Source organism: Homalodisca vitripennis, chromosome 4 (genome assembly GCF_021130785.1).
Source record: "Homalodisca vitripennis isolate AUS2020 chromosome 4, UT_GWSS_2.1, whole genome shotgun sequence".
Lineage (NCBI taxonomy): Eukaryota > Metazoa > Arthropoda > Insecta > Hemiptera > Cicadellidae > Homalodisca > Homalodisca vitripennis.
Genome location: NC_060210.1, coordinates 175,456,888 through 175,479,687, shown reverse-complemented (window position 1 = coordinate 175,479,687; position 22,800 = coordinate 175,456,888). Strand labels below are relative to the sequence as shown.

At 34.4% G+C, this 22,800-nt stretch overlaps 1 protein-coding gene across 2 annotated transcripts in view; it reads left to right on the top strand.

Moving 5' to 3' along the window:
* The window catches only part of LOC124360702 (serine/threonine-protein kinase pelle-like), a 76,528-nt gene that overhangs the window by 32,046 nt on the left and 21,682 nt on the right, over positions 1-22,800 (top strand). For both annotated transcript variants that reach the window (XM_046814532.1, XM_046814533.1), the window contains 4 exons: positions 4,460-4,651; positions 10,031-10,149; positions 12,184-12,373; positions 18,703-18,765. In XM_046814532.1, the coding sequence (XP_046670488.1) occupies positions 4,460-4,651; positions 10,031-10,149; positions 12,184-12,373; positions 18,703-18,765 (564 nt within the window). The remainder of the gene's footprint in view (positions 1-4,459; positions 4,652-10,030; positions 10,150-12,183; positions 12,374-18,702; positions 18,766-22,800) is intronic.

Genomic DNA, 22,800 nt, shown 5'->3' with positions numbered 1-22,800 from the left:
TATGTATAACATAATACATACAATACAATACAATATAATAATACATACATTGTGTAATATTGTGTGTAGCCAGGCCAAAGGCAGTTGATGAACCTGTTTGTGACTTTCATCAATTCAGAGGAATTATTTTCAATGATTTGAAAATTGGGTTGGAGACTCAATTAAGGTATTTCTAACAGCGAATCCATTGACATACATTTTTATTGGATACTGGTTATTAAACCTTAATGCTTGGTTGTCATATATATGATTGTACAGTGGAACCTCGATAAGTCGGATCAATCGGGACCGCGGCCGATCCGGGTTAACGAAAATCCGGGTTAGCCAGAGAATTAGGTAAAAATTAATAAAATACGGTATACTTACAGATAAACTCCATTATAATTATTGTAAAAATATCAAACATATGGACATTTAATTATTATTAATCCTTAAAGTACATTTATAACTGTTCATTTCCTGGTAAAAAACTCGGTCAGCTTTGGTTGTGCCAATGTCGTCTGCCGCTTGCGTGCAGTGCGATCCCGCAGTCTATTCAACATGAGCAATTCAGCCGGCGATGTTTCTGCCTGCCGCTTGAAATAAACCATTAGTTCTTTTAGTTTGGTCACTGCATCTCCATGACTCATCACGGGATCTTCAATGTCCCTGTCTGCTTCCTCAGCGTCTGATTCATTAGCATCAGGTAAAAACGACGCGATCACTTCCTCGTCAGTAAGTGGCTCATAACCTCCGTTATTGTCTGCCCCTAACCACAGAGTAATGTCATTTTCATCGACTTCAGAGCAGCCATAAATATTTTGGAACATATCCAAAAGTTCTTGGGGCTGGACATCGTCTGGAGAGTCATTTTCCATATTACAGTCATTCTGCAAAAACTTGACGGTAATGTCCCCACTGACCAGCACATCTGCAGACGGATGTGAAGGAGCATTATCAATTAGTAGGACAGCTTTAATTAGCAACCCACAATCTTTTAAATATTTCGTCATACCTGGCACAAAACAATCAAAAAGCCAGTTTTTAAAAGTGTTGCTGTCCATCCATGCACTTCTTTGAGACTTGTAGACAACTGGTAGAGAATCCTGATTTACGTTTTTCAGTGCTCGCGGATTTTTTGCTTTTCCTATTAAGAGTAGAGGAAATTTATGCTTCCCCGAAACATTGCTGCAGGCCATTATTGTCAATCGGTCTTTGCTTTTTTTATCCCTCTGCGTCTTTTTCAGTTTTTGAGGCAAAAGTTTTGCTCGGCAACATTCTGTAAAACAGACCCGTCTCATCGGTGTTATATATTTGATCTGCCGTTAAATTTTCTTCTTTAACAAAATCCAAAAACTTTCTCCCAGATAGACTTTCTCCTGTGATAGGTAGTTGGTGAATACCATGCTGTTTTTTCCACCTATCCAACCATCCTTGACTCGCAGTAAAATTTGGTTCACAATCAGGCAACTGTTTATTCAGCTTGATTGCCTTTTCTTGAATGATAGGCCCAGACACTGGCAAATCACATTCCCTTTCCGCACAAAACCAACCATACAAAGCGTCGTCAAGAGTCTCGTTTTGAGCTTTCTTAGCTTTGCACCTATTGTCTAAACTGCCTTTTGTTATCATAATTCAAACAAAATTCTTCGATTTTTGTCCTATTGTTTTTCCAATCCGATACTGTAGATGTACCGACACCATAAGATGCTGCAATTGTTTTTAAAGATTCGCTTTTATCAATCCTACCTAATGCCTTTAGTCTCTTTTCCATTGTCACTGCAACATTTTTACGTTTTGTTGCCATCGAGTAGATAAAAACAAACGCACAACACAAAATGAAGCACACTATCTGAAGCACGATTGCAGAACAGAAGCAAACAATACAGTATACTACACACACAACACGGGCATAAGCGAGTGGAGCGAGGTAGGAACGGTACTGAGGGGCCAGGCGTGGCGGTAGCGTGGGAGAGGATTTGGGGAAATACGCGTCTGTTATTGCTTCCGAGAATCCAGGACAATGACCGCCACTCGGCCGCCGTGTGCCATGAGTCACACACTCACTGTCGTACAGTCCCATCAAATACTGATGCAACATCGATTCACGGATACTATACCACTCAAAAATGTTACGTTTTTATTATTGAAATGTTTGTCTGATTTTTTATTTTTTAATTGAAAATCGGTCCGGGTTAGCCGGACTTCCGGGTTAACGGGGGCCGACTTATCAGGGTTGTACTGTAGTCCGAACTCAGAGGGTCACTACTGTTGGCTGGCTCATTCATCAAGTTTTATACAACACTTTTTAGTAAAACACAGTATCAAAGCCACATGATAGTTTTGACGTAGCTCCATTTCTGGTTGCTCCCAAATTTGAAATTGCTCTAAAAAGATAAAGACTTTGAGGCATAGAAAATCAGACAAAATGAAATGGGGGATCCAAAAACTGAGCTTAACCCATTCAGTGCCAATGTCTGGGTAAACGAGCATTTTTAAAATAAGCATAAATTGCTAACGTCTGGTTTACATTTTTAAGAAAATCTGTTGAAAATATAATACATTATATTTTTACGTGTATTATATTTTAATATAAATATTAAATATTTTAATCAATTCACATTAACAATAAACATACTTTCTGTTAAGCATGTTATGTAGTGCACAAACAAAGCTGATCATTAAGTAACATTGCTAATAGTGGCATAACACTTTTGCATAACACCAGTAAAAATACCCGTGGCATTATTGAGTAACATTCCAAAAAAAGTCTTGCATTGAAAGGGTTAAGGAATGTTTCGGGAAGTGGGAGGAGGGTTGTACAATGGTAGGGACTTGTGGAGGGGAGTAATTTGATGGAGACTGGGTCGAGGTTGCCTCTAAATAAATCACGTTCATGCCAAAATTTAAGGTTGAATAGTTTTTGGAGAAGCATTGACAACAAACTATTTAAATTAAATATTATAAACCAAATATTTCATGAAATTTTTTTGCCTTTGTTTTATTAATCATACTCACTCCACTTATTTATCTCTGTTTTCTTGTCTCTCTTGGTGAGCCGTTTAACAGGCGACCAATTTGTTGTTCTCTACATTATATAAACAGTGGAGCAAGTTGTTTAGTTTTACTCGTATTTGTGAGGGAGTAAGAATTATCTTTCAAAGTAGTAAACTTTAACCTTTCATTTATAATCCAAACTAGCTGCACCCATCATGTCTAGTGGGATTGATCGAAGTAGGTTTTGTTTCTCTGATTCGAACAATCATGGATGTCATAAATGTAGTAAAAATTGATATTCCTTTTTTAGTTGAGTGCTTATTTGTAAATGTTTAGCAACTATAAGAAATTGAAATACAATAAGCTCAGTGTGTCTTGGAGCTGGGATGAATATATTCAGTTTTGACTTGACCATTAGTACAAAACAGTAAAACTTTTCATAGAATCACAGTTTATAAAATTCATTATTTTTTTAAACTGGTCAAAGTAAGATCTTATTATTTTTTGTATATTATCAGTGTATTATCAATTTTTATGTATCAATCTGAGAAAAGTTAACTACTTGCTAGCTATTTGATATAATCCAGAGCCAACTATTTTTAGAAGAGTTTTTCTTACCGGGGACTTAAAAAACTAGATTATTAGACAAACAGACGTTATATGACTTATGGTGAAAATTACATGTCATTATGATGATTGGTTCTTGTTTTCTGTCTCCTAAAAAGAAGCAATGGTAAAAAGGAGGGGTAGTGCCAAAGGCGACACCGCAGCCTGCACTAATGGTTAGGGGCATTTCCATCGGTACTTTCCAGACCTCAGATCACATGAATGAACGTTCAATGTGATCTGACATTGGAAAAGTTGTACGATCTGGGACGTGATCTAAGATCAGGAAAGTAACGATTGGAAATGCCTGTGGCCATCATTGCGGGGCCACATGTAATTTTCACAGTAAGTGCAATAGTCTTTTCTTTCTAATCTGTACGTGTGAATTGTGAAATCTAAATTACCATGTATGAAGTCTTTAACAAGTTTTTTTTTTATAATAATGTATATTTAAAACTAAAAATGTAATGCATTTTATTAAATTGTGAAAAAACCTATTGAAACAAATAAGGTTTGTCAGTTTTTGTATAAAACCTAATGAAATTTTGAGTTTTTGTGTAAACATTTTTTTTATTATACATAAAGTTTTACACAGTCAAAATACTACTGTTTTCCAAATTTCAATTGTTTACATTAGGCCTACATTAATCAATGGTGTAGGATTAGACAACAATTTACTACCTCTGGCAGTATGATAATGAGCAGTAGTATAGCTTAACTTATATTGTTAACTTTTTACTCTCTCACCTGCTCTGAGGAAACCAGTGCTAATGATTTATTGTGACTAATTATTGTTACTTTACTATCTAATTGAATTTTTCTTGTTCCCTGTCAATTTCCATAACCTTTCAAACTCTAATTTATACGTATTTTACAGAGGGATCACCAAATTCCAAGCTCAGATTTGAACTCCAGTCAAATACAGTCCATGCGTGAACTGAGATATTTGAACTCCCATCGGCATGACAACATCTTATCTCTGTATGGATATTGTGTTACAGACAGCGTCTGTTGTTTGGTCTACCAGTATATGGCTAATGGTTCTCTTGAAGACCGTCTCCTCTGCAGGGTATATATTTCTTTTGTTATATTTTTCATATACAATAGACAATATTCTTTATTTTCGTATTCGTGAAGAACAGAGATAATGTCAATATGTTATTTACAATTAAAAGTTAAAACATTCATAGAAACTTCTATTAGTCATTGATGATGGTGTTGAACTTTCTAGGCTACAAACAACTCTTTCCATTTGCCATTTTAACATTTTCTTCCTGAGGGCCATAGTTCTTGAGTTCTCCTGGTAGCCCTGATTCTGCATAAGATGGCTACTATGCAAATAGAACTGATCTGTGAGCTGGCAAATTAGTCATCCCCATGTCTTGAATGATGGTTATGGATATCATTGCACTCCTCAAAAGATTTCATTTTAAGACCTGTTGAATTACCTCAGTGATTTAAATAGATACCACTGTGAGTATACCCAGGTCCAAGCCTCCCTACAACTATCTTGAGGATTTCAGCTAATCATGATTCGCACTGCACGGTTTTGCAAAACTAGCGCTCGCTGGAGGTTAGTGATGCAAGACCCTCCCTCAAAGCACTATTCCATAATGAATATGTGTCCCAAACAGTGTAAAGTAAACTGTTCTGGTAGCTTCTAGAGTGCTAGTGAGTTTGAATCTCTTTACAATAAAAAATACTGTACTGAGTTTTGTACACATTACATCTACATGTTAATTCCATGACAGGACGATTGTCAATTGTAATGTCCAAATGTTTTGCAGAGTGTACATTTTCCAGATCTAATAGCAAAGTTAGATAATTTTTATGTCTTCCCTATAGGATGCATTTTGTTTTGGATGCATTGCAGACCAAATCTTTGTAGAGGCAATATTCCTAAGCTTCAGTTATTGATATGTAGTTGTAAATTTCCAGGGCCTGGACCGATTCATTGTTCATGACGAGGACTATGCCATCCGAATATGATACTGGATAGAAACACTTCCCCTGATGTGTTCTTGAAGGTCTCCAAAAAAGCACAAACAGCACCGCCCCCAAAACAGATCTTTGAGGAACACCTCTTTTAATCTCCATAGGTTTATATTTTCCAACTTTAGTACCTCCTTTAAAAATTTGCTTGATCTCTACTACATTTTTTCTCCGCTGCAAGTAGCTTTAAAAAGTCCCCTTGATGCCTAAAGAGCTAAGTTTTGGCAGTATTAATTTGTGATCAAGGCATAGGATTGCTCAGGTATAGGAAGACACTGCAAACAGTTTTTTTCTTCAAGGCTATCTATGAACTCATACAACTGTTCAACCATATCTGCAAGGGCACAATGTCCCCCCTGGAGGGGAGGGGAAGGGGTTGATCTTTTGACACTATAAACTTCATAGGTTTTAAGTTCTTCAGAAAAAATACATTGAGTTAGCGATTTATTTATATTACTAACAATTGGTGTACTAACTTCATGTCTGCAGGACTTCAATATTTTTGAATATATCTTATCCACTCCAGTTGATGTTTTGAGTTTCATTGAAGAAATAACTTTCAGTATCTCTTCTGAAGTTACTAATTGAAACTGATTGAGTACTGTATCATAACAATATCTTGTCTCCTCCATCACTGAAGTCCTGAGGAAATTGTTATTGATCAAAGTATCTTCCACTATTATCATAAAAAATCTATTAAAATATTCTGAGATTTCTTTTACACTTTGAGCTGTAATACAGTTGATGTTCAACTACCAGATTATCACTGGGTCATTTCTCTTTGATTTTCTTTTATACAATTGATAATCTCCCAGACAGCCTTACTTTTGTTGCCTGCCTTAGCTATACTTTGTTCATGCGTTGTTTTCCTAATTTCTCACATCTGCATGTCGTATTCTTTCTTCTTTTGAAAGGCTACATTTTTGTCCTCTTTATTTTTGCTAAATATGTACATACCATTAGCTTTTATGAAGTCTGTTCACAGTTAATGTACTTCAGTATTGTGTAGCTTGAATATAGTTGTAACCCTGTTGACATGGTTTTTCCTGCAACAAGCAGCAACTAGAACATAGTTGTTTAAACAGACATTGTTCAGTGTTAAGGGTTTAGACCATGTTCTGTGAATACCACTGTCCTGCTTGTTTATGTCCAATAGTGGTTTATTCTATCGATCTTGTTGTTCAATCTGTCAATATTCTGGTGAAATATTACTAAGTTATTCACAATTTTTGATTTGAGATTGTTTTCTGTCCAGTTTTTATTGTAATTTTGTTCTAAAAAAATTATCAGCAATAAATCGTGTACCGGGAGAAGTGAAGGTGATTTCTTGAGATAAGAGAGTCGTCTCATGAGTATACTGTCCTGTTGAAGTGTCAATTGCAGATGAACTTGCTATTGATGTTATGAACTTTGTATTCATCTATGTATTGGGTAAAAAACATCAAGACTTTCTACCTCCTCTCTAAATTTTGCCCAGGCTGATGGTGATCTAGCAATCCTGTGAGATAGAGAAACAGAAGTTAGGGGTTTAACACTTCGTAACCTGAGCCCGAGTATAGGTCGGGCTGCGTTGGCAGCACCTGCTACCGGCGCCCGAGTATAGCTCGGGTCTTGTTATTTAATTGTATTATTTAGCTCAGTCATCTTATTTTTGGATTCAAACATTTTGATTATGTTCATTGGTTGTCTAAGTTCGTATTTTTTGGTTTTAAGATCCCTGGGTCACGTTTTAGTAATGAAATACGTATATTTTTCATCGTACTACAAGCGTGTCTAGACTGCTGATTGTAGGCGCCGCGGCTGATCGTCAGTTTGTTTTGTAGTGTTTCACGTTGTGTGTTGTTGTGAGTCTTAGTGATGTCTTACTAAATTTTCTACAAATCTCGCCGACAAATACTGAAGCAAATGTTATTATAATGTATGTATGTAATGTGCCATTTCACAATACTCAATTACAAATAACTTATTATATATCTGTAAGATACAAATACGTTATATATTTATCCCAAAACATTTTGTTTGAAAATAAATGCTAAAAAACTGAATCCAAAAAAAACTGCTCCACCAAACACTGTACAACTATAAATTGCACAATATGCTAACTTGTGACGTTGTGGTTATAAACAAAACATCAGCAGCTGTCTTTACAAGATGAATTATAAAATAAATTCGCTGCAAATTGGACTATGAAGTAATAAATAAAATAAATAAAAAAAAATAAATATATTTATGTTTATTGCCATCTTACAAAAATGCATCAGCAAAGTCAAATATACACCTAAGTGGTATAGTCTGGAGACAATATTATTAATCTAACATTTAAACATATTTAACAAAGTATAAAATAACATTACTTAAATGATGGAAAAAAAATAATACAAAACTAAGACGATTTAGAACCGAAAATATGTATTACTAACCTAATGTCAAGCTGATTCCGGCACTGGAGCGGAACGGAAAATTTCAATGTCGGACTCAGTTCGCCTATGGAGTGCAAAAGGATAAATATTATTTTATGAGATGTTAATTATAAGTTTTTAAATTAAACTAACTTAAAATTTTGTTCTTTCTTATAGAAAGTTTTTGTAGTTTGGAAATTTTTTCTGTGGGTTGTTTAGTTCATATTTCTGGTATATGCTTTCGGGACTATTGGGCAGGTGTTTAATGTGCAGTCTTGTGTTGATGAATATGGAATCATTATGTTTTATCAGTTATAACAATCACTGCGGGTTGCATTAAAAATGTTTCACTATGGCACAAAGAACTATCTGGTTGTGTCTGATCACAGTGCAATTTCATCTGTAAGATTTAAAACCACGTACTCTGGTTATGTAATTATAAACTACATAAACAGAGCAAATTATTTCTTGTTAAAACTAAACTAAAATGAGTTCTTTGATGATAATTAAATATATTATTTCAACTTTTTAAAACTATGTAATCAATAATGTTTTATGTGCAAAAAATACTTATGACGTTAGTATGAGCTAAAATTCAAACAAATTGTCCTATTGTAATTTGTATAATGAACAAATTAGATTGATGATTTAATTAGTTATACAGTGCTATGCAAAATTAGACTTACATGCTGAATTCAAATCATGTATCTGGTTTTGATAGAATTTTGAAAATTTAGCATTATAACATTTGATTAAGAATTTGTAGAAATGTGCAATTTGTATCATTACCTTAATGATCTGAATGTAAGAATTTAATCTACATCGTAAGGTAATATTATTAATTTATTGCCTTTTCTTTCTTTAAACATGGTTTTTATTACATAATCTAAAGAAATACAAATTTATAGAACATTCTATAAAATGGTTTGGACATGACTACATTTGCAAACTACAAGTATTCAATTTCTGTTCATTTCGTCACAGCTGATCATTATACAAACATACCTGATATGTAGTATGGACATTTTCAAGAAAACAACTTATTTTAATCAGAGGTCCGGAAATAGAAACTTTATCTGAAAAATAAATTTTGTTTGATTATACCATCAAAATACTTACTTTTGTTTGATGAATAAAGTTAATTTCATGATAATATATATCTGCGAAATCTTGTAAAAATCAGACTGGAGTGTGTCATCTATTTTTACATTGATTGTCTTTAAAATTTAATATTTCTCAAATTAGTGAATGTAATGTTTAAATAATGACTGTAAATAACGAATTCATACAAAATTACATATTTTTTCTTTGAAATTTCGGAATACAGTTTAGATCAAATTATAGGTTGACTTGTAAGAAATATCAATCATAAAATACTTGTTTAATAATACAATTATAAAATATTATTTAGGACTTGTCAAGTTACCTGTTCCTACCGAATTAACTGTGTAAAACTTTTGTTTCGTGATTGAAAACTTTATCATCCTCATAATGTTCTAATATTGATAGGTGAAGTGACTTCTTGTTAAATTACCATTTTGATCTGTAGTTGGACTTTGTCATGTTATTGTTAAGTGAGGTTAAATAATTATAATTATAACCTTTATTTTTGTCTGTGCACATTTGAACTACAGGTAGTGATTAGTTAAAATATTAATACTTTTTTGGTGGGAAAATTCGTTTTGTGTAATTTTTTACTCTGAAAGAAGGTTCCTATTTTGTTTACTGAGTTAATGTATTTACTTTTGAAAGATATATAGATTTTTTTAACTATGCATTAATTTTTATCTGACAGTTGAGTCATCTCTATAATCTCTTGCATAAATGCTCTTTAAAACTGGTAAAGATGAAATATATTTAGTAAAATTAAACACTACAAACTGAAAAAAACCTAATGAGTTTACTCTCCCTTTTAAAAAAAATTTGATTGTTAGCTCAGAGCCCCTGTAAGCATGAGGCTATTTGCAACCCTATCTGTTATACACTAAGTGCAGTAATGTAAACGTTTTTGATATTTTGTATCCATATGTTTATAACTACTGTATGTGTGTTAACAGAAAAACACAAGGCCACTAAATTGGGCTCAGCGTCTCAACATCATGACAGGAACTGCTAGAGGTATACAGTTTCTACATTCTCTGGGACAAAAGCCTCTGGTTCATGGAGATATCAAAAGGTTTGTTTCTTTTCTTATTTATCAGAGGTAGATCAGATGTAAAGTATTTTTGAAACAAGGTTTTATTGCTAGTTATGACAAATTTTATTTTGACATTGAGGTAAACTTGACAGACCATTTTAGCAGACGTGATTTCCTAGTAAGTGATTTCTCACAATTGGGTGATTCAGACAGCAGTTGTTCTTCCACCTGGTGATGTGCTTGAACTTCTCATGAACTTGCGAAACTCTGCAACACAAATTGTTGCTTGTGTGCCATATGTGAGTGTAAAAACTCGAAAAATAAAACCAATTTCTTTTGTCCTGGATATAATTGTGGAATTCACCCTAACTCCTACCATCTGCTCGAACACTATGCTAGACCAGTTCGACAGAGAGGCCGCAAACTCGGATTGGAATCTAGTGACAATGACTGAAAGATGGAACTGTATTAATTGTACATGTGTAAATAAGGTAGGATTCAAATTTACTATTCATTTTACCTATTACCTATTTAAACTATTATACCTGTACTTATATAAGAACAAATGCAGTCATAAGATTATGTTTACCCACAATATAATTTATTTAGATATCAACCTATTAAAAAAAAAAACAAAAAAAGGAACAGCATGCTATTTCATATAAAGCTATAGAACAAATCAGATTTGAGGTAAAAGTGAGAATAACTATATACTTTTTGAATTTGCACAAAATTTAGAATAAGTTATAAATTACAGTTTTGGTGAAAAACTTATTGCTAAGCAATTGCACATGTAAAATTTGTTGCTAAGCCGTTGTGCACGTGATAAACTTATTGCTAAGCAGTTGTGCAACAGAATATTATTTACAAAATCTTTTTAAATTTTGTTAAAAATATTTACATAGTAACTAAAAGTACACTATAAATAAAACCTGTGTGACTGATGAAAGAGAGTCACCAGTGCAGAGTAATACCATTGCCTGTATTAGAGTTAAAGATTTACACCTTTTAAAGGTAAAAATGTTATAAATTTTATTATGTGTTATTGTTTTCCTATTAACCAAAAAAAGACCAAAATCATTATTTTATCATAAAAGTTAGCAAAATAGCAACGATTTATGTCTATGTGTGTTATAAGTCGTAAAATTGCTCCGGCACTACCGTTACATACCCAGTGGCTAATACATACCCCAGACACGAAGCCCCGTATCAGTAACTTTGGCGTTATATGGCGTGAGCTGTCAAATATGCTTGGTGCTAAAAGGGTTAAATCATATTTATATATTTTTAACTAGCTAATTTGAAGTTTATTGGCTTAGCATTTAACAAATTCCTACCCATCAGTTGATGACAAAAGAAACTTTCTAGCTTTTTGTGTATCTGTCTGTATACACAATAATGTTCAAATGAGTTAAGCAAAAAGACTGAAATTTGGTGAGAAACTCCACCTGAACTACTATTATATCAAAATTGCAAATAGTAAACATTGGTCCATTAGGAGTCGTTCTCCTGGCTAGGATGTCTCCATTAGGAGTCATTCTCCTGGCTAGGATGTCTCCATTAGGAGTCATTCTCCTGGCTAGGATGTCTCCATTAGGAGTCATTCTCCTGGCTAGGATGTCTACATTAGGAGTCATTCTCCTGGCTAGGATGTCTCCATTAGGAATCATTCTCCTGGCTAGGATGTCTCCATTAGGAGTCATTCTCCTGGCTAGGATGTCTCCATTAGGAGTCATTCTCCTGGCTAGGATGTCTACATTAGGAGTCATTCTCCTGGCTAGGATGTCTCCATTAGGAATCATTCTCCTGGCTAGGATGTCTCCATTAGGAGTCATTCTCCTGGCTAGGATGTCTCCATTAGGAGTCATTCTCCTGGCTAGGATGTCTCCATTATGAGTCATTCTCCTGGCTAGGATGTCTCCATTAGGAGTCATTCTCCTGGCTAGGATGTCTCCATTAGGAGTCATTCTCCTGGCTAGGATATCTGTCTGCTGTAAGGTGAGCATGAAGTCTCCGACGCTGATTCGAAGTGTGAATTCTTATTATCTAAAAAAAAACCCTTCTGCATTGCAGTGCAAACATTCTGCTGGACAACAACTTTGAGCCCAGACTAGGAGACTTTGGCCTGGCCCGAGAAGGTCCACTGCAGCAGTACACTCATGTCAAAGTGAGCAGAGTCCATGGGACAAGACCGTACTTACCTGATGAGTTCCTGAGGGCTAAGCAGTTCTCTGTAAAAGTTGACACTTACAGTTTTGGAGTGGTAAGTATTTTAAAATAAAATATGACTGTATACTTTATATAATTAAGATAAAGTGGCACATTATGAGTTGAAGAGCATTCAAATTCAATATTAAAATGTCACTGAAACCCCTCAATGATAAGTGATGTTCATGTGCAATAAGGTTTTGCAGCAGACTGCAAACATCTCATTGCTAATATAATCAAGCCTGCCATGAACATTGGCAGTTAATGAAATAAAGTATTGTTGATCAGTATCTTCATGTTGTAATTTTTACCCAATAGACAGTCTACTACTGTAGCTAAGTAACTTATCAATGTATACAAATAAATTAATAATTATTAAAATACAGATGTCACAGTTTGGATGTTTTTTCTTCTTTTTTGCACAAAAGTTAGTATGTACGATTGTAATAAAATTTTGCATTGACAGTGAAATAATATATATATCTCAAATATGTTTACTTATGTTTCAAAATAAACATAGATCTTCATCATATTACATCATATATGCTGTCATTAAGAAAGCTATGCATAACAACTTCAAGATTCCTCCCCATTGGCCTAAAATATTTTGAGTGCTACTGAAATCTTTGTAGCTATTCAATTAAATGCCATACAATGTTGCATAGAAATTTCATCATTTGTGCTTATAATTTAACTGTAACTCACCGACTTCAGGACCTTGACACACTGTAATTTAACTTAAAGTACAACCATTCTAAAGTATCAGGAGTTATGAATATCTTCCAATGGTCATTACTTATCTCAGAGGTGATTGGTATTCCATTTACAAAAAATATGCCTATGGCATATCTGTTATTCAGGAGGAAATTGTGTGCATAGCTGTGGCAGTATGTATATATTATATAACTGGAAATTACATTTTTTTTTTATTTTAATTATTTAATTTCTTCTTAATTATTCCAATTTTTAGTTTGAACCTGTTTGTACATAAAATAGATAATTTTCATTTTTTATAGTTTTTAAATACTGTTAAAAATAAGAAACGTATGAAAGTGCTGAATTTATTTTGTTTTTAAATCATTGGATATTTTATGTCACATCTTAAATGAGTATGTCATAGCTTTTTTGTCTTTTTTACAGTTTCTAAAACTGTAGCTTACTAAAAGAAAGAACAGTTACAAAAGCATGACTCATTTGTAATTAAAATATTAATCCATACAGCATTGAGTAAAACTGATTTAAATGGGATGTGTGAGAGACAAAATTAAACTTGACCACTTTTTATGATTACCTTCACAAATTTCAACAAGAAAAAAGAGTTGCTATTAACATTTTAACTTACATAAGCATTAGAACAAGTCACAAGTCGGACTGTCACATGAAGAGTTCCTCAATTTTTTGAATAGTGCAGTCTACAAGTGTAAGGAATCGCCACACAAAGTGCTGAATCAAAGGCAAAGACTTCTCAATAATATCAGGCATTTCACTTTGATGCTGGTCAAATCCTATCTGAGATATCTAACAAGAATGATATCTACACCACTGACACAGTATTCTCGAGTTGTCCCATGAGAACCATCTTATAGTTAAGCAGTTAAAGGGCAAGCTGGTAAAAGTACATTGAATGAAAGTCAGTTTGTAAGTGTTACAGTACCCCCCAATATTACTTGTAATCTTTATAACTAAAATTATTATTTGTGCAAATTTTATCCCTTAGTCACCCAGTCACAGTAACTAAACCGTCACTACAAGGCACTTCCAGAAAGTGAGTGTACTTAATTTATGTAGGGTTCAAAAAAATGTATTAAAACAAAAACATACTTGGTTACACTTGTACATACGTAAGTTATTTTTCAACATAGTCACCATCCCTCTCGATGCAAGTGGTGAGCCGTGGGATCAATTTTGTTGATGCCTGCCACGAAGAAGTCTCCCGCCCATTTCTCCACCTTCCACCTTCACCTCCTCTTCCGTTGAAAACTTGTTTCCACTCATGTATACCTTCAGGGAAGTGAAGAGATAGAAATCTGAAGGGGCCAGGTCAGGGGAATATGGGGGGTGGTTCAAAACATCCCATCCAAAAGAGTCCAAGAGCTGCTTCGTGGCATTGACCGTGTGAGGTCTGGCATTGTCGTGCATCAGGTAGACTCCCTTCGTCAGCATGCCCCTCCCTCCTTTTATTGTGAATTGCCCTTTCACAATCGCCCTCAATTTTTTAGCATCTCACAGTATCTTGCCGCGTTGATGGTCTCTGTGTGAGGCAGATATTCAATCAAAATTATTCCTTTATGGTTTTTTTTGGCTGAAATTGTGGTTTTGAATTTCTTGGTGGAGGGTGACAAGGTGTGACGCCATTGCTGGAACTGCCTCTTAGTTTCAGGCGTGTAGTGGGCAACCCAAGTTTCGTCTCCAGTAACAATAGAGTAGAGAACATCATCGCCTCCAAGTTCGTAGTGTTCCAAAAACTCTTTGAAGCCCTGCACTCAATTCAACTTGTGCTGTTCTGTCAGCTGTTTTGGGACCCACCTCACAGACAATTTCCGATATCCGAGAGTTTCTGTGATTGTTTCATGTATCAGGGTTCTGGAGATTTGTGGAAACATCGCAGAAAGTTCATCTAATGTCAATCTCGATTTTTTCCACAAGTTTTTTCGTCAGTCACAATTGAAGGTCTTCCGCTCCTCTGATCATCATGCACGAAAGTACGGCCATTTTTAAACTTTAGTGACACCACTTGTACACACTCATATGATTCATAGCTCCATTACTGTAAACAGTTTTCATCTCATTATAAATTTCAACCGGAGCTTTTCCCTTCACAACAAGGTAGCGAATGACGGTGTGAATTTCGCACTTGTCGGGAGATACGATCAACATTTTTCGCGAGAGATGCTACTGTGTCAATAGTTTTCAACACACTAACCTCGGATTGGTCTTGTTTTGAAGGGGAGGAGTCAGGCTTCGCGGCAGTGTTGCCAACATGTCAAAAAAGTATTCCCTACAGCTGTGAGACCCCTACCGGTACACTTACTTTCTGGACATGCCTCGTAAATTTAGATTCCATCAATGATTATAAAAATAATTTCATTAAAATATTAAGCATTTTAAATAAAAAATGTAATGCTTACATATAATTCTGTATGAGCTAAAACCTCATATCCTTATTTTCAGTGAACATGACATGAAAGAAGAAGAAATTGAACGTTTAAATATAGAGAACTACCTAGTTGGTTCGCACTTGTCACGCAATGGTGATGTAAGGGTTGAGTTATGCTATTGTGAAATACCAAAGTATAAGGAAAACAAAGTACAATTTTTATAGTCCTTAAAAACTAAATTATTACAAGAAAAACTGTTTGAGTTTTGTGTCAATAAATTGACAAAATATAGAATTTGATGTAGCAGGTATTCATAATTCACCAAAAACAAATACTAAAGAGTTCCTAGATACAGGGTCTGTTCAGTAAATATCAGAACTGGTTCCAAGAAACAAAATTTATTGCAGGTATCATTACAATTACTTAATAATCTTCAAAATACATCCCTCCTGTATCAATACACTTAGTTCGGCGTGTCTGCCATTCGTCAAAAGCCCGCTGGAAGTCGGTTTCCGAAATGCTTTTAAGAACCTTTATCGTTGCCTCTTGAACTGCCTCGATGGAGTTGAAGTGATGTTCCTTGAGCTCCCTTTTCATTCACAGAAAAAGTCTGGTGGAGTCAGGTCTAGGCTTTAGGAGGAGTGAGGCAACGTTTCCATGCAGAATTTCACCAGCAGCTGCCTCAAAACAATCGCACCGTGGCACGGTGCATTGTCATGGTGAAGTTTCCAATTCTTTATAATGGCTGGTCACACGCATGTTATATGATTTTGCAGGTGTCAGTACTTGCACCTAAAATACACTATTTATGGTCGTCTTTCCGGTAGGCACAAATTCCTTGTTAACAATGCTACGTCGGTTGGAAAAAAACAATCAGCATGGTTTCGAATTTGATTTGACATCCAAGCTTTTTACAGACCTGGGAACCCCTGCTTGTGCTATTCAGAACTTTGACGTTTAGTTACTAGGTCGTACTGGAACAACCACAATTCTTTGCCGGTAAAAACGTTGTTGAGAAAATCTTCAACTTCTTCGATGCATTCCAAAATTTCTTGCGAAATTTCCACCCATGACAGTTTTTGTTCCTCAAGACTTTTGGCACCAGCTTTGCACACACTTTTCTCATTGCAACATCCTTTGATACAATGGTGTGGACGGTTCCTACTGAAAGGCTGATCTCATTAATAAGGGCGATAGTTAAATGCCTGTCAGAGTCCAAAACTGTTTTCACCTTAGCCACCTGAGCATCGGTTCTAGCAGTTGCTGGCCGTCCAAAGTGATGATCTTCTTTGATGAGCTCCCGGCCTTCAATACAATAACTTGTGTGGCTTAACCCTCTAAGTGGCAAGCGCCGTCTGAGACGTATGATTCACGCCGCCGCGAAGTGGCAAGCGCCGTCACAGCCATCGCTTCACATTTAAGGCCGTTGTTCCGCAACCGTCCATTATTTTTAGGCCTAGTTTGAACTATCGTATTCTCCATGAAATTTCCTATACATATCATATAGTATAGTGTGTATTCATGTTACTAATGTTTGCTGGCTTAAATGATTCCGACGGTTTTCGTTTGACCTGGCGGCAGACGAGAGAACAGCTGTCTACTCGTCTCGTCACTGCTTTTTTTGGCGACTTTGTGTACTGTTATTGTCAGTATATTATTGTTTATCACGTTTGTGTTACCGGTAAATGTTTAGGTTATTCGTTCGTCATGGAAAATGTTGGGATACTTTGGGATTATACCGACTACACCAGTATGAGGAAAACAAACAACTAAATTTATATATAAAAAAACATTATAGAACGAAAAAGCAACTCTTCAATTACAAACTTACAATGATTATTAATTGTTAATGGGTTTCCTGTGACGCCCAGAAAGCAGCAATACCAAGGATGAGTGAGTCTAGTGGATTTCCGCCTTCAGCAGCAACTGCCGACCACAACGCATATTTTAGATGTAGGCAACTAGTCATGATCTTGTAAAAAAACGAATGGCCCCCTCTTCGCTCCTGGGTAAATCCCAAATTCTCATTGTGTCATCACTAATCTATTACACACACAGTAAAACACGGAAGTACAACAAAGCGACACACACTTCAGCACGAAAAGTACAAGAATGCGGCGCACCAGCTGAACGGGCGGCGAGAATCTGTAGTCACGTTATCTACTAGATCGCTCGACTTTGACCTCTGTCTGAGGATGGGGAGGGGTTTGCGATAAGACAATTCCTGTTTTATATTTACGAAATATACTGTGCTATGACAAACTATGCCACTATTATAGGCCCTACACTACTGGGAGGAAAAGACAAGCCCCTTCCAGTGACTCGGGAGTAAAAAAACCAGTTTATACATAGATTTAGTTTTTCCCATCTAACTTTTTTGTTCTTGTAAATAGAAAAAAATGTATAAGAAGTAATTTGTTTAGAATAAAATTGTGTATATTCTGTGAATTTGACATTATTTTGTAGCTCCAGTAGTTTCAAAGTGACGGACAGTAGAACTTAAAAATTATTTTTTCTAAAAAAATTTTTTTACACATCTACAATGATATTAATCTGAAAATAATGGTAAGACACCCAATATTATATTTATTCTTATTCTACAGTTCATAAGGAAAACAAAAATATATAATGTTGCTAGGTTATCACTTAGATAATATTTTCTAAAAATAAGTTTAACGATCACGGCAATTTGCCCAAAAACGGCCTGCCACTGAGACCACAAATGACCGCCACTTATAGGGTTAAGGAATCATCTCTATAAGTCTGTTTAATGAAAAATCCACCTGTCTCAACACATACCCGCAGGCAAATTAAAGTGTGCCTAAGAGGTGGCTAACCACACTACCGAGGCCGACTGGTCAGACCCCCTCTACCGCTCCATTGAGGATACAAGGGAACCAGTCACGATACTTGTTGAACCGGCCCCTTAGATTAAATTTATGTATAGAATATTTACAAAAAAAGTTAAATCTTAATAATTAAAGGAGATACAATACTCCAAAAGTCTATAAATGCTAATATAGTTTTAAAAAAAGATTAAAAGTATCGTACTTTTAATTTAATTAATAAAAAATGTTTTGACAATATTTCTTTGTACTGAGTTATCTGTGTTTTATATCACTTCCATTACTTTTACTTATTGTATTTTGTTTTTTTTTTTTCATCAACAGGGAAGATAATGTTTTCAGCAACAACCAACACAGTTAGAGAGGAGACTCCCAGCAAACTGTAAATATTTACATCAACATGTACTTAAATTTTCATGTTATTTACATTTATTTTTCAGGTTCTATTTGAAGTTGCCACTGGATTACGGGCATATGATGAAAACAGGAAAGAAAAATTTTTGGTAAGTTCATATTTTTTTACTATTCTTTAGGTATCCAGTAGACAGTTAGCATTCACTAATGCTAAGCTAAATTACATGGAGGTACAGGTACATGCCACATCATTGAACTCAATCTTGTCTAAGTAGAAGTGAAATTTCATGCAAAATTCAACACTATAGCTCATTTTGTTTTGAGATATCGAGAAGATAGTTAAGCTTTGTTAATGCTGAGCCAAATCCCATGGAAGGAGATGCACAGTAATCAAACTCATTCTTGTCTATATAGTAATGAAGCTTTGTGCAAAATATAAGGTACATAGCTTAATTCATTCTCAAGATATCTTTCAGAGTAGAGACAAATAGACAGACAAACAAACAGATAAAAGAAAAATTGTATAAGCCCTCTGAGCGAAAGGGCTCAAAATAGAGGTATGTTCAAAAAGTAAGGGGAATTTTCATTTTTTTAAATATATTTCTTACTTCATCTACATTAATGTTCTCATCTTCAAAATAGTCTCCATTAGACATTATGCACTTGTGCCAGTGCTTCTTCCAATCCTCAAAACACTTCTCAAACTCGATCTGTGAGATATCCTTTAGCTCTTTGAGAGATGCACTTTTAATATCATCTATGATTGTAAAATAATGGCCCTTTAATGTTCTCTTGATTTTTTGAAATTTAAAGTCATATGGAAACATGTTTAGAGAATATGGAGGCTAGGGCATTGTTACAGTATTGTTTTTGGCTAAGAATTCATGAACAACCAATAAAATGTGAGCAGGTGCATTTTCATGATGCAAAAGCCATTGCATTGGAATTGTTTTGCCAAAATCCGGGTTTTTTTTTTCAGATTGCTTCTTGCAAACGGTGCATTAACCTTGCAGTTTGAGCATAACTTTCACGTTTGACTGCACTTGTCAAGTCTTTTTCGGTCTTGGCGATCCCCAGATTGCCTCCACTGAGATGACTGAGCCGTAATTTTGATATCATATCTGTAAACCAATGTTTTGTCCTGTTAAAATATGTTTAAGTAATTCTGTATTGTTATTGACTTCATGATGTAGTGACTCCTGACTAACTTTCATCACCGCTGCTTTTGTTTAAAATAAAAAAATTTGTTAACAAATTTTGCTGCCACACTTTTTATACCCAAAACATTAAAAGAAATGTCATGGCATGAGCCAATTAACCCTTTCCGAGCCAATGACGTTACTAGACGTCATGCCTAAACTAGCGCTAAAAGCCAACGACGTCCACAGACGCAAAATCAATTAAAAAAAAAAATATATTATTTAAAAGCATTTCTGGTTAACAAACTTAGTAAAAACTGTTAAACAAGGGACAACCGTTTGTGTCTATTTTGAAGGTCACGGCTCTTGTTCGAGCGGCAAAATGGCAGGCGGCCAGATGTTCATAGTCTCCCGCAGAGCCAACGACGTCTACTGACGCGCGCTCAGTCTGCCTGTAGCCTTCCGTGAGGTAGATGTTTATTCGCCCTTCCATTTTTGAACAGCGTATTTATCTTTTCAATTTAGATGTTAATCAATATTTTTAATCAATGTACAGTGTAGTTTATGTATTATTACGTGATGTCAGAATGTCAAAATAAAATTTTTTCAGTGAAATTATGATTTTAACCATTTTTTGACTGTAAATTAACAATAAAGAGTGAAAAAAAATTTGTCGTTTATTACCTCTTATGTTATAAGAATTATAAAAACAAATTGGTTTTGATTTGTGGGAATTTTTTTATTTCTAAGGTGTATGGCTCTTAGGAGTAGTTTTGATTATTTATTTGTGGCTCGCTAAGGGTTAATATGCCAACATCTTCACTGACTTCTCTTATCGTAATACGGAAAATGTTCATAATCATTTCTTTCACTTTTTCACGTTTAATTCAGTTGTTGATGTGCGGGGTGTCCAGAGCGTTCATCATTTTCAATGTCTCCACAGCTATCTTTGAAATGTTTATACCATTCGTAAATCCTTTTTTTACTCATAGCAGACTCAATATAGACCAAAGGCCATTAACATTTCTCACACTTTTTTACACTTTATTTCATTTTTCACACCAAATTTTATACAAATTCTTTAATCCATTTTTATTTTACAAACAAAAATTGCTGAGTTCTTGAAACACCTCTTAACTTCAGCAGCTGCCTCTGAAAAAGTAAGCAATAATTACAGCAGGAAATTTTATTATACTTCAGGAACATGATTACCAACTTAATTTTTAATACAGTCTTGACAATCGGACTCTCCAAACCCGTGAAACTTAGAAATTCCCGTTACTTTTTGAACGCACGCAAATGCAGTCCAAGTCTCTAACTGAAACAGTTCTCGAGATACTGTGCAAACAATTAGGCTTCGCTAATGCTCAGTCAAATCTCATGGAGATACACACATCATTATGGAATTCGATTTTGCCTATGTAGAAATCAAACTTCATGCAAAATTTCAAATCCAGTTCAATTTGTCATCATGATTTAGTACAAAAATACCGAGAGAGAAGAAAAATTTCACCATCTCCTGAGTGGTATGCTATGGTAATGCTCAACTATTAAAACAAACATTTGCATGTGATTTGAAGTATTTGCAGTAATTCTAATTTACATCTTATTTATGATTTTGTTCGTAGTATACGATAATGTAACTCTGCGAGGACATGACACATACATGCACAGAAACATATCACATACTAACAATCATCTTAGATAGACTTATGAAGCAAAGAATGGAAATCTTAACTCATATCTTCACAGAATGTTTAGTTTTAGCCGTGCTATATTAAACGTGTGAATTTCCACTGTAGAGGTATCCTAAAAATGAATCTTAATAGGGTTAAAAACAGTTATTTCTAATCTAAAAGTAAATGTAAATGTCTTTTTAATCTGAAACATATAATTTATTTAAGTACCCTTCAACTGAGTAATATGTCCATCTGATACCACTTTAAAATGATGAGCTAATCAATCTCATCTCCTCAAATTAGTTTATAACCACAAAAGCCCGGTTCAACGTCAGAATGAGTTTCTTTGCTTGATCCCAAATCTATATAAACACCTAAATCTGAACTTTTAGATACTCGTTGACATAGATGTTTTAAATTTTGACACAGCAGTAATAGGTAAATATTTGATTTATTATGACATTGCATGTTGTTAATGTATTAAACATGCTACGTTTGTGTGTGTGTTGTACGCTTTTAACCCTTACAGTGCCAGAGTCTCATGTAGGTTGGAGGAATATCTAGATAGTGTTAAGTAGTGTGAGATGTTGGCACTTACGATTTAACGGATAAAAAGTGTAAAATAATTACTCATACATTCATACAGATTGATAATTGCATTTAAATTGTACTAAAAATTTAAAATATTGAATTATATTTCATTTGAAAATACTCATAAAATTCAAAATAAAAATCGTGGGTTCTAAATTATCACCAATTATGCGCTTCATGCTGTTTGTTTTTAATTTTACAAGTATTTTCGTATCTACTAACACCACATTACAAGTCTTTAGCAGGATCTGAATGGGATTATGAATCTGTTTTAATGCAGAAGAAATTATTGTACTCTTTTTAGTCTCATCTTACCATTTTTAAGTGTAACATTTTTATACCCATGTACTTGATTAAATGTTACTAAAGATTAAAATAAAGTAGCAAATTAATTACATTTTATAAAATGTTTATTTACTTCAATATTACAATACATAATGTAATATCACATTTCACAAAAAAATTACAGTTTCAATTACTTTACCCTTCATCTGCACAGCAACTCAATTTGAGTTATTTCACTTAACAATGCCCATCAACACGTAATGTTTTTACTAATTTAATTATTTTTTTAATACAATAATTTTAAAAATTGTGTTTTGATTACATAGTAAAATTTGAGATTTCTTGATTTGTCGTTATTCAACAAAACAGTTACAATATATTTTGTTAAAGCATTGTAAAAGTTCTAGGCAGACTACAAAAAAAATATGTACAACCGTTTACACAACTCATGTATTTAAACTAAATTACCACAGAAGAAATGTAATTATTT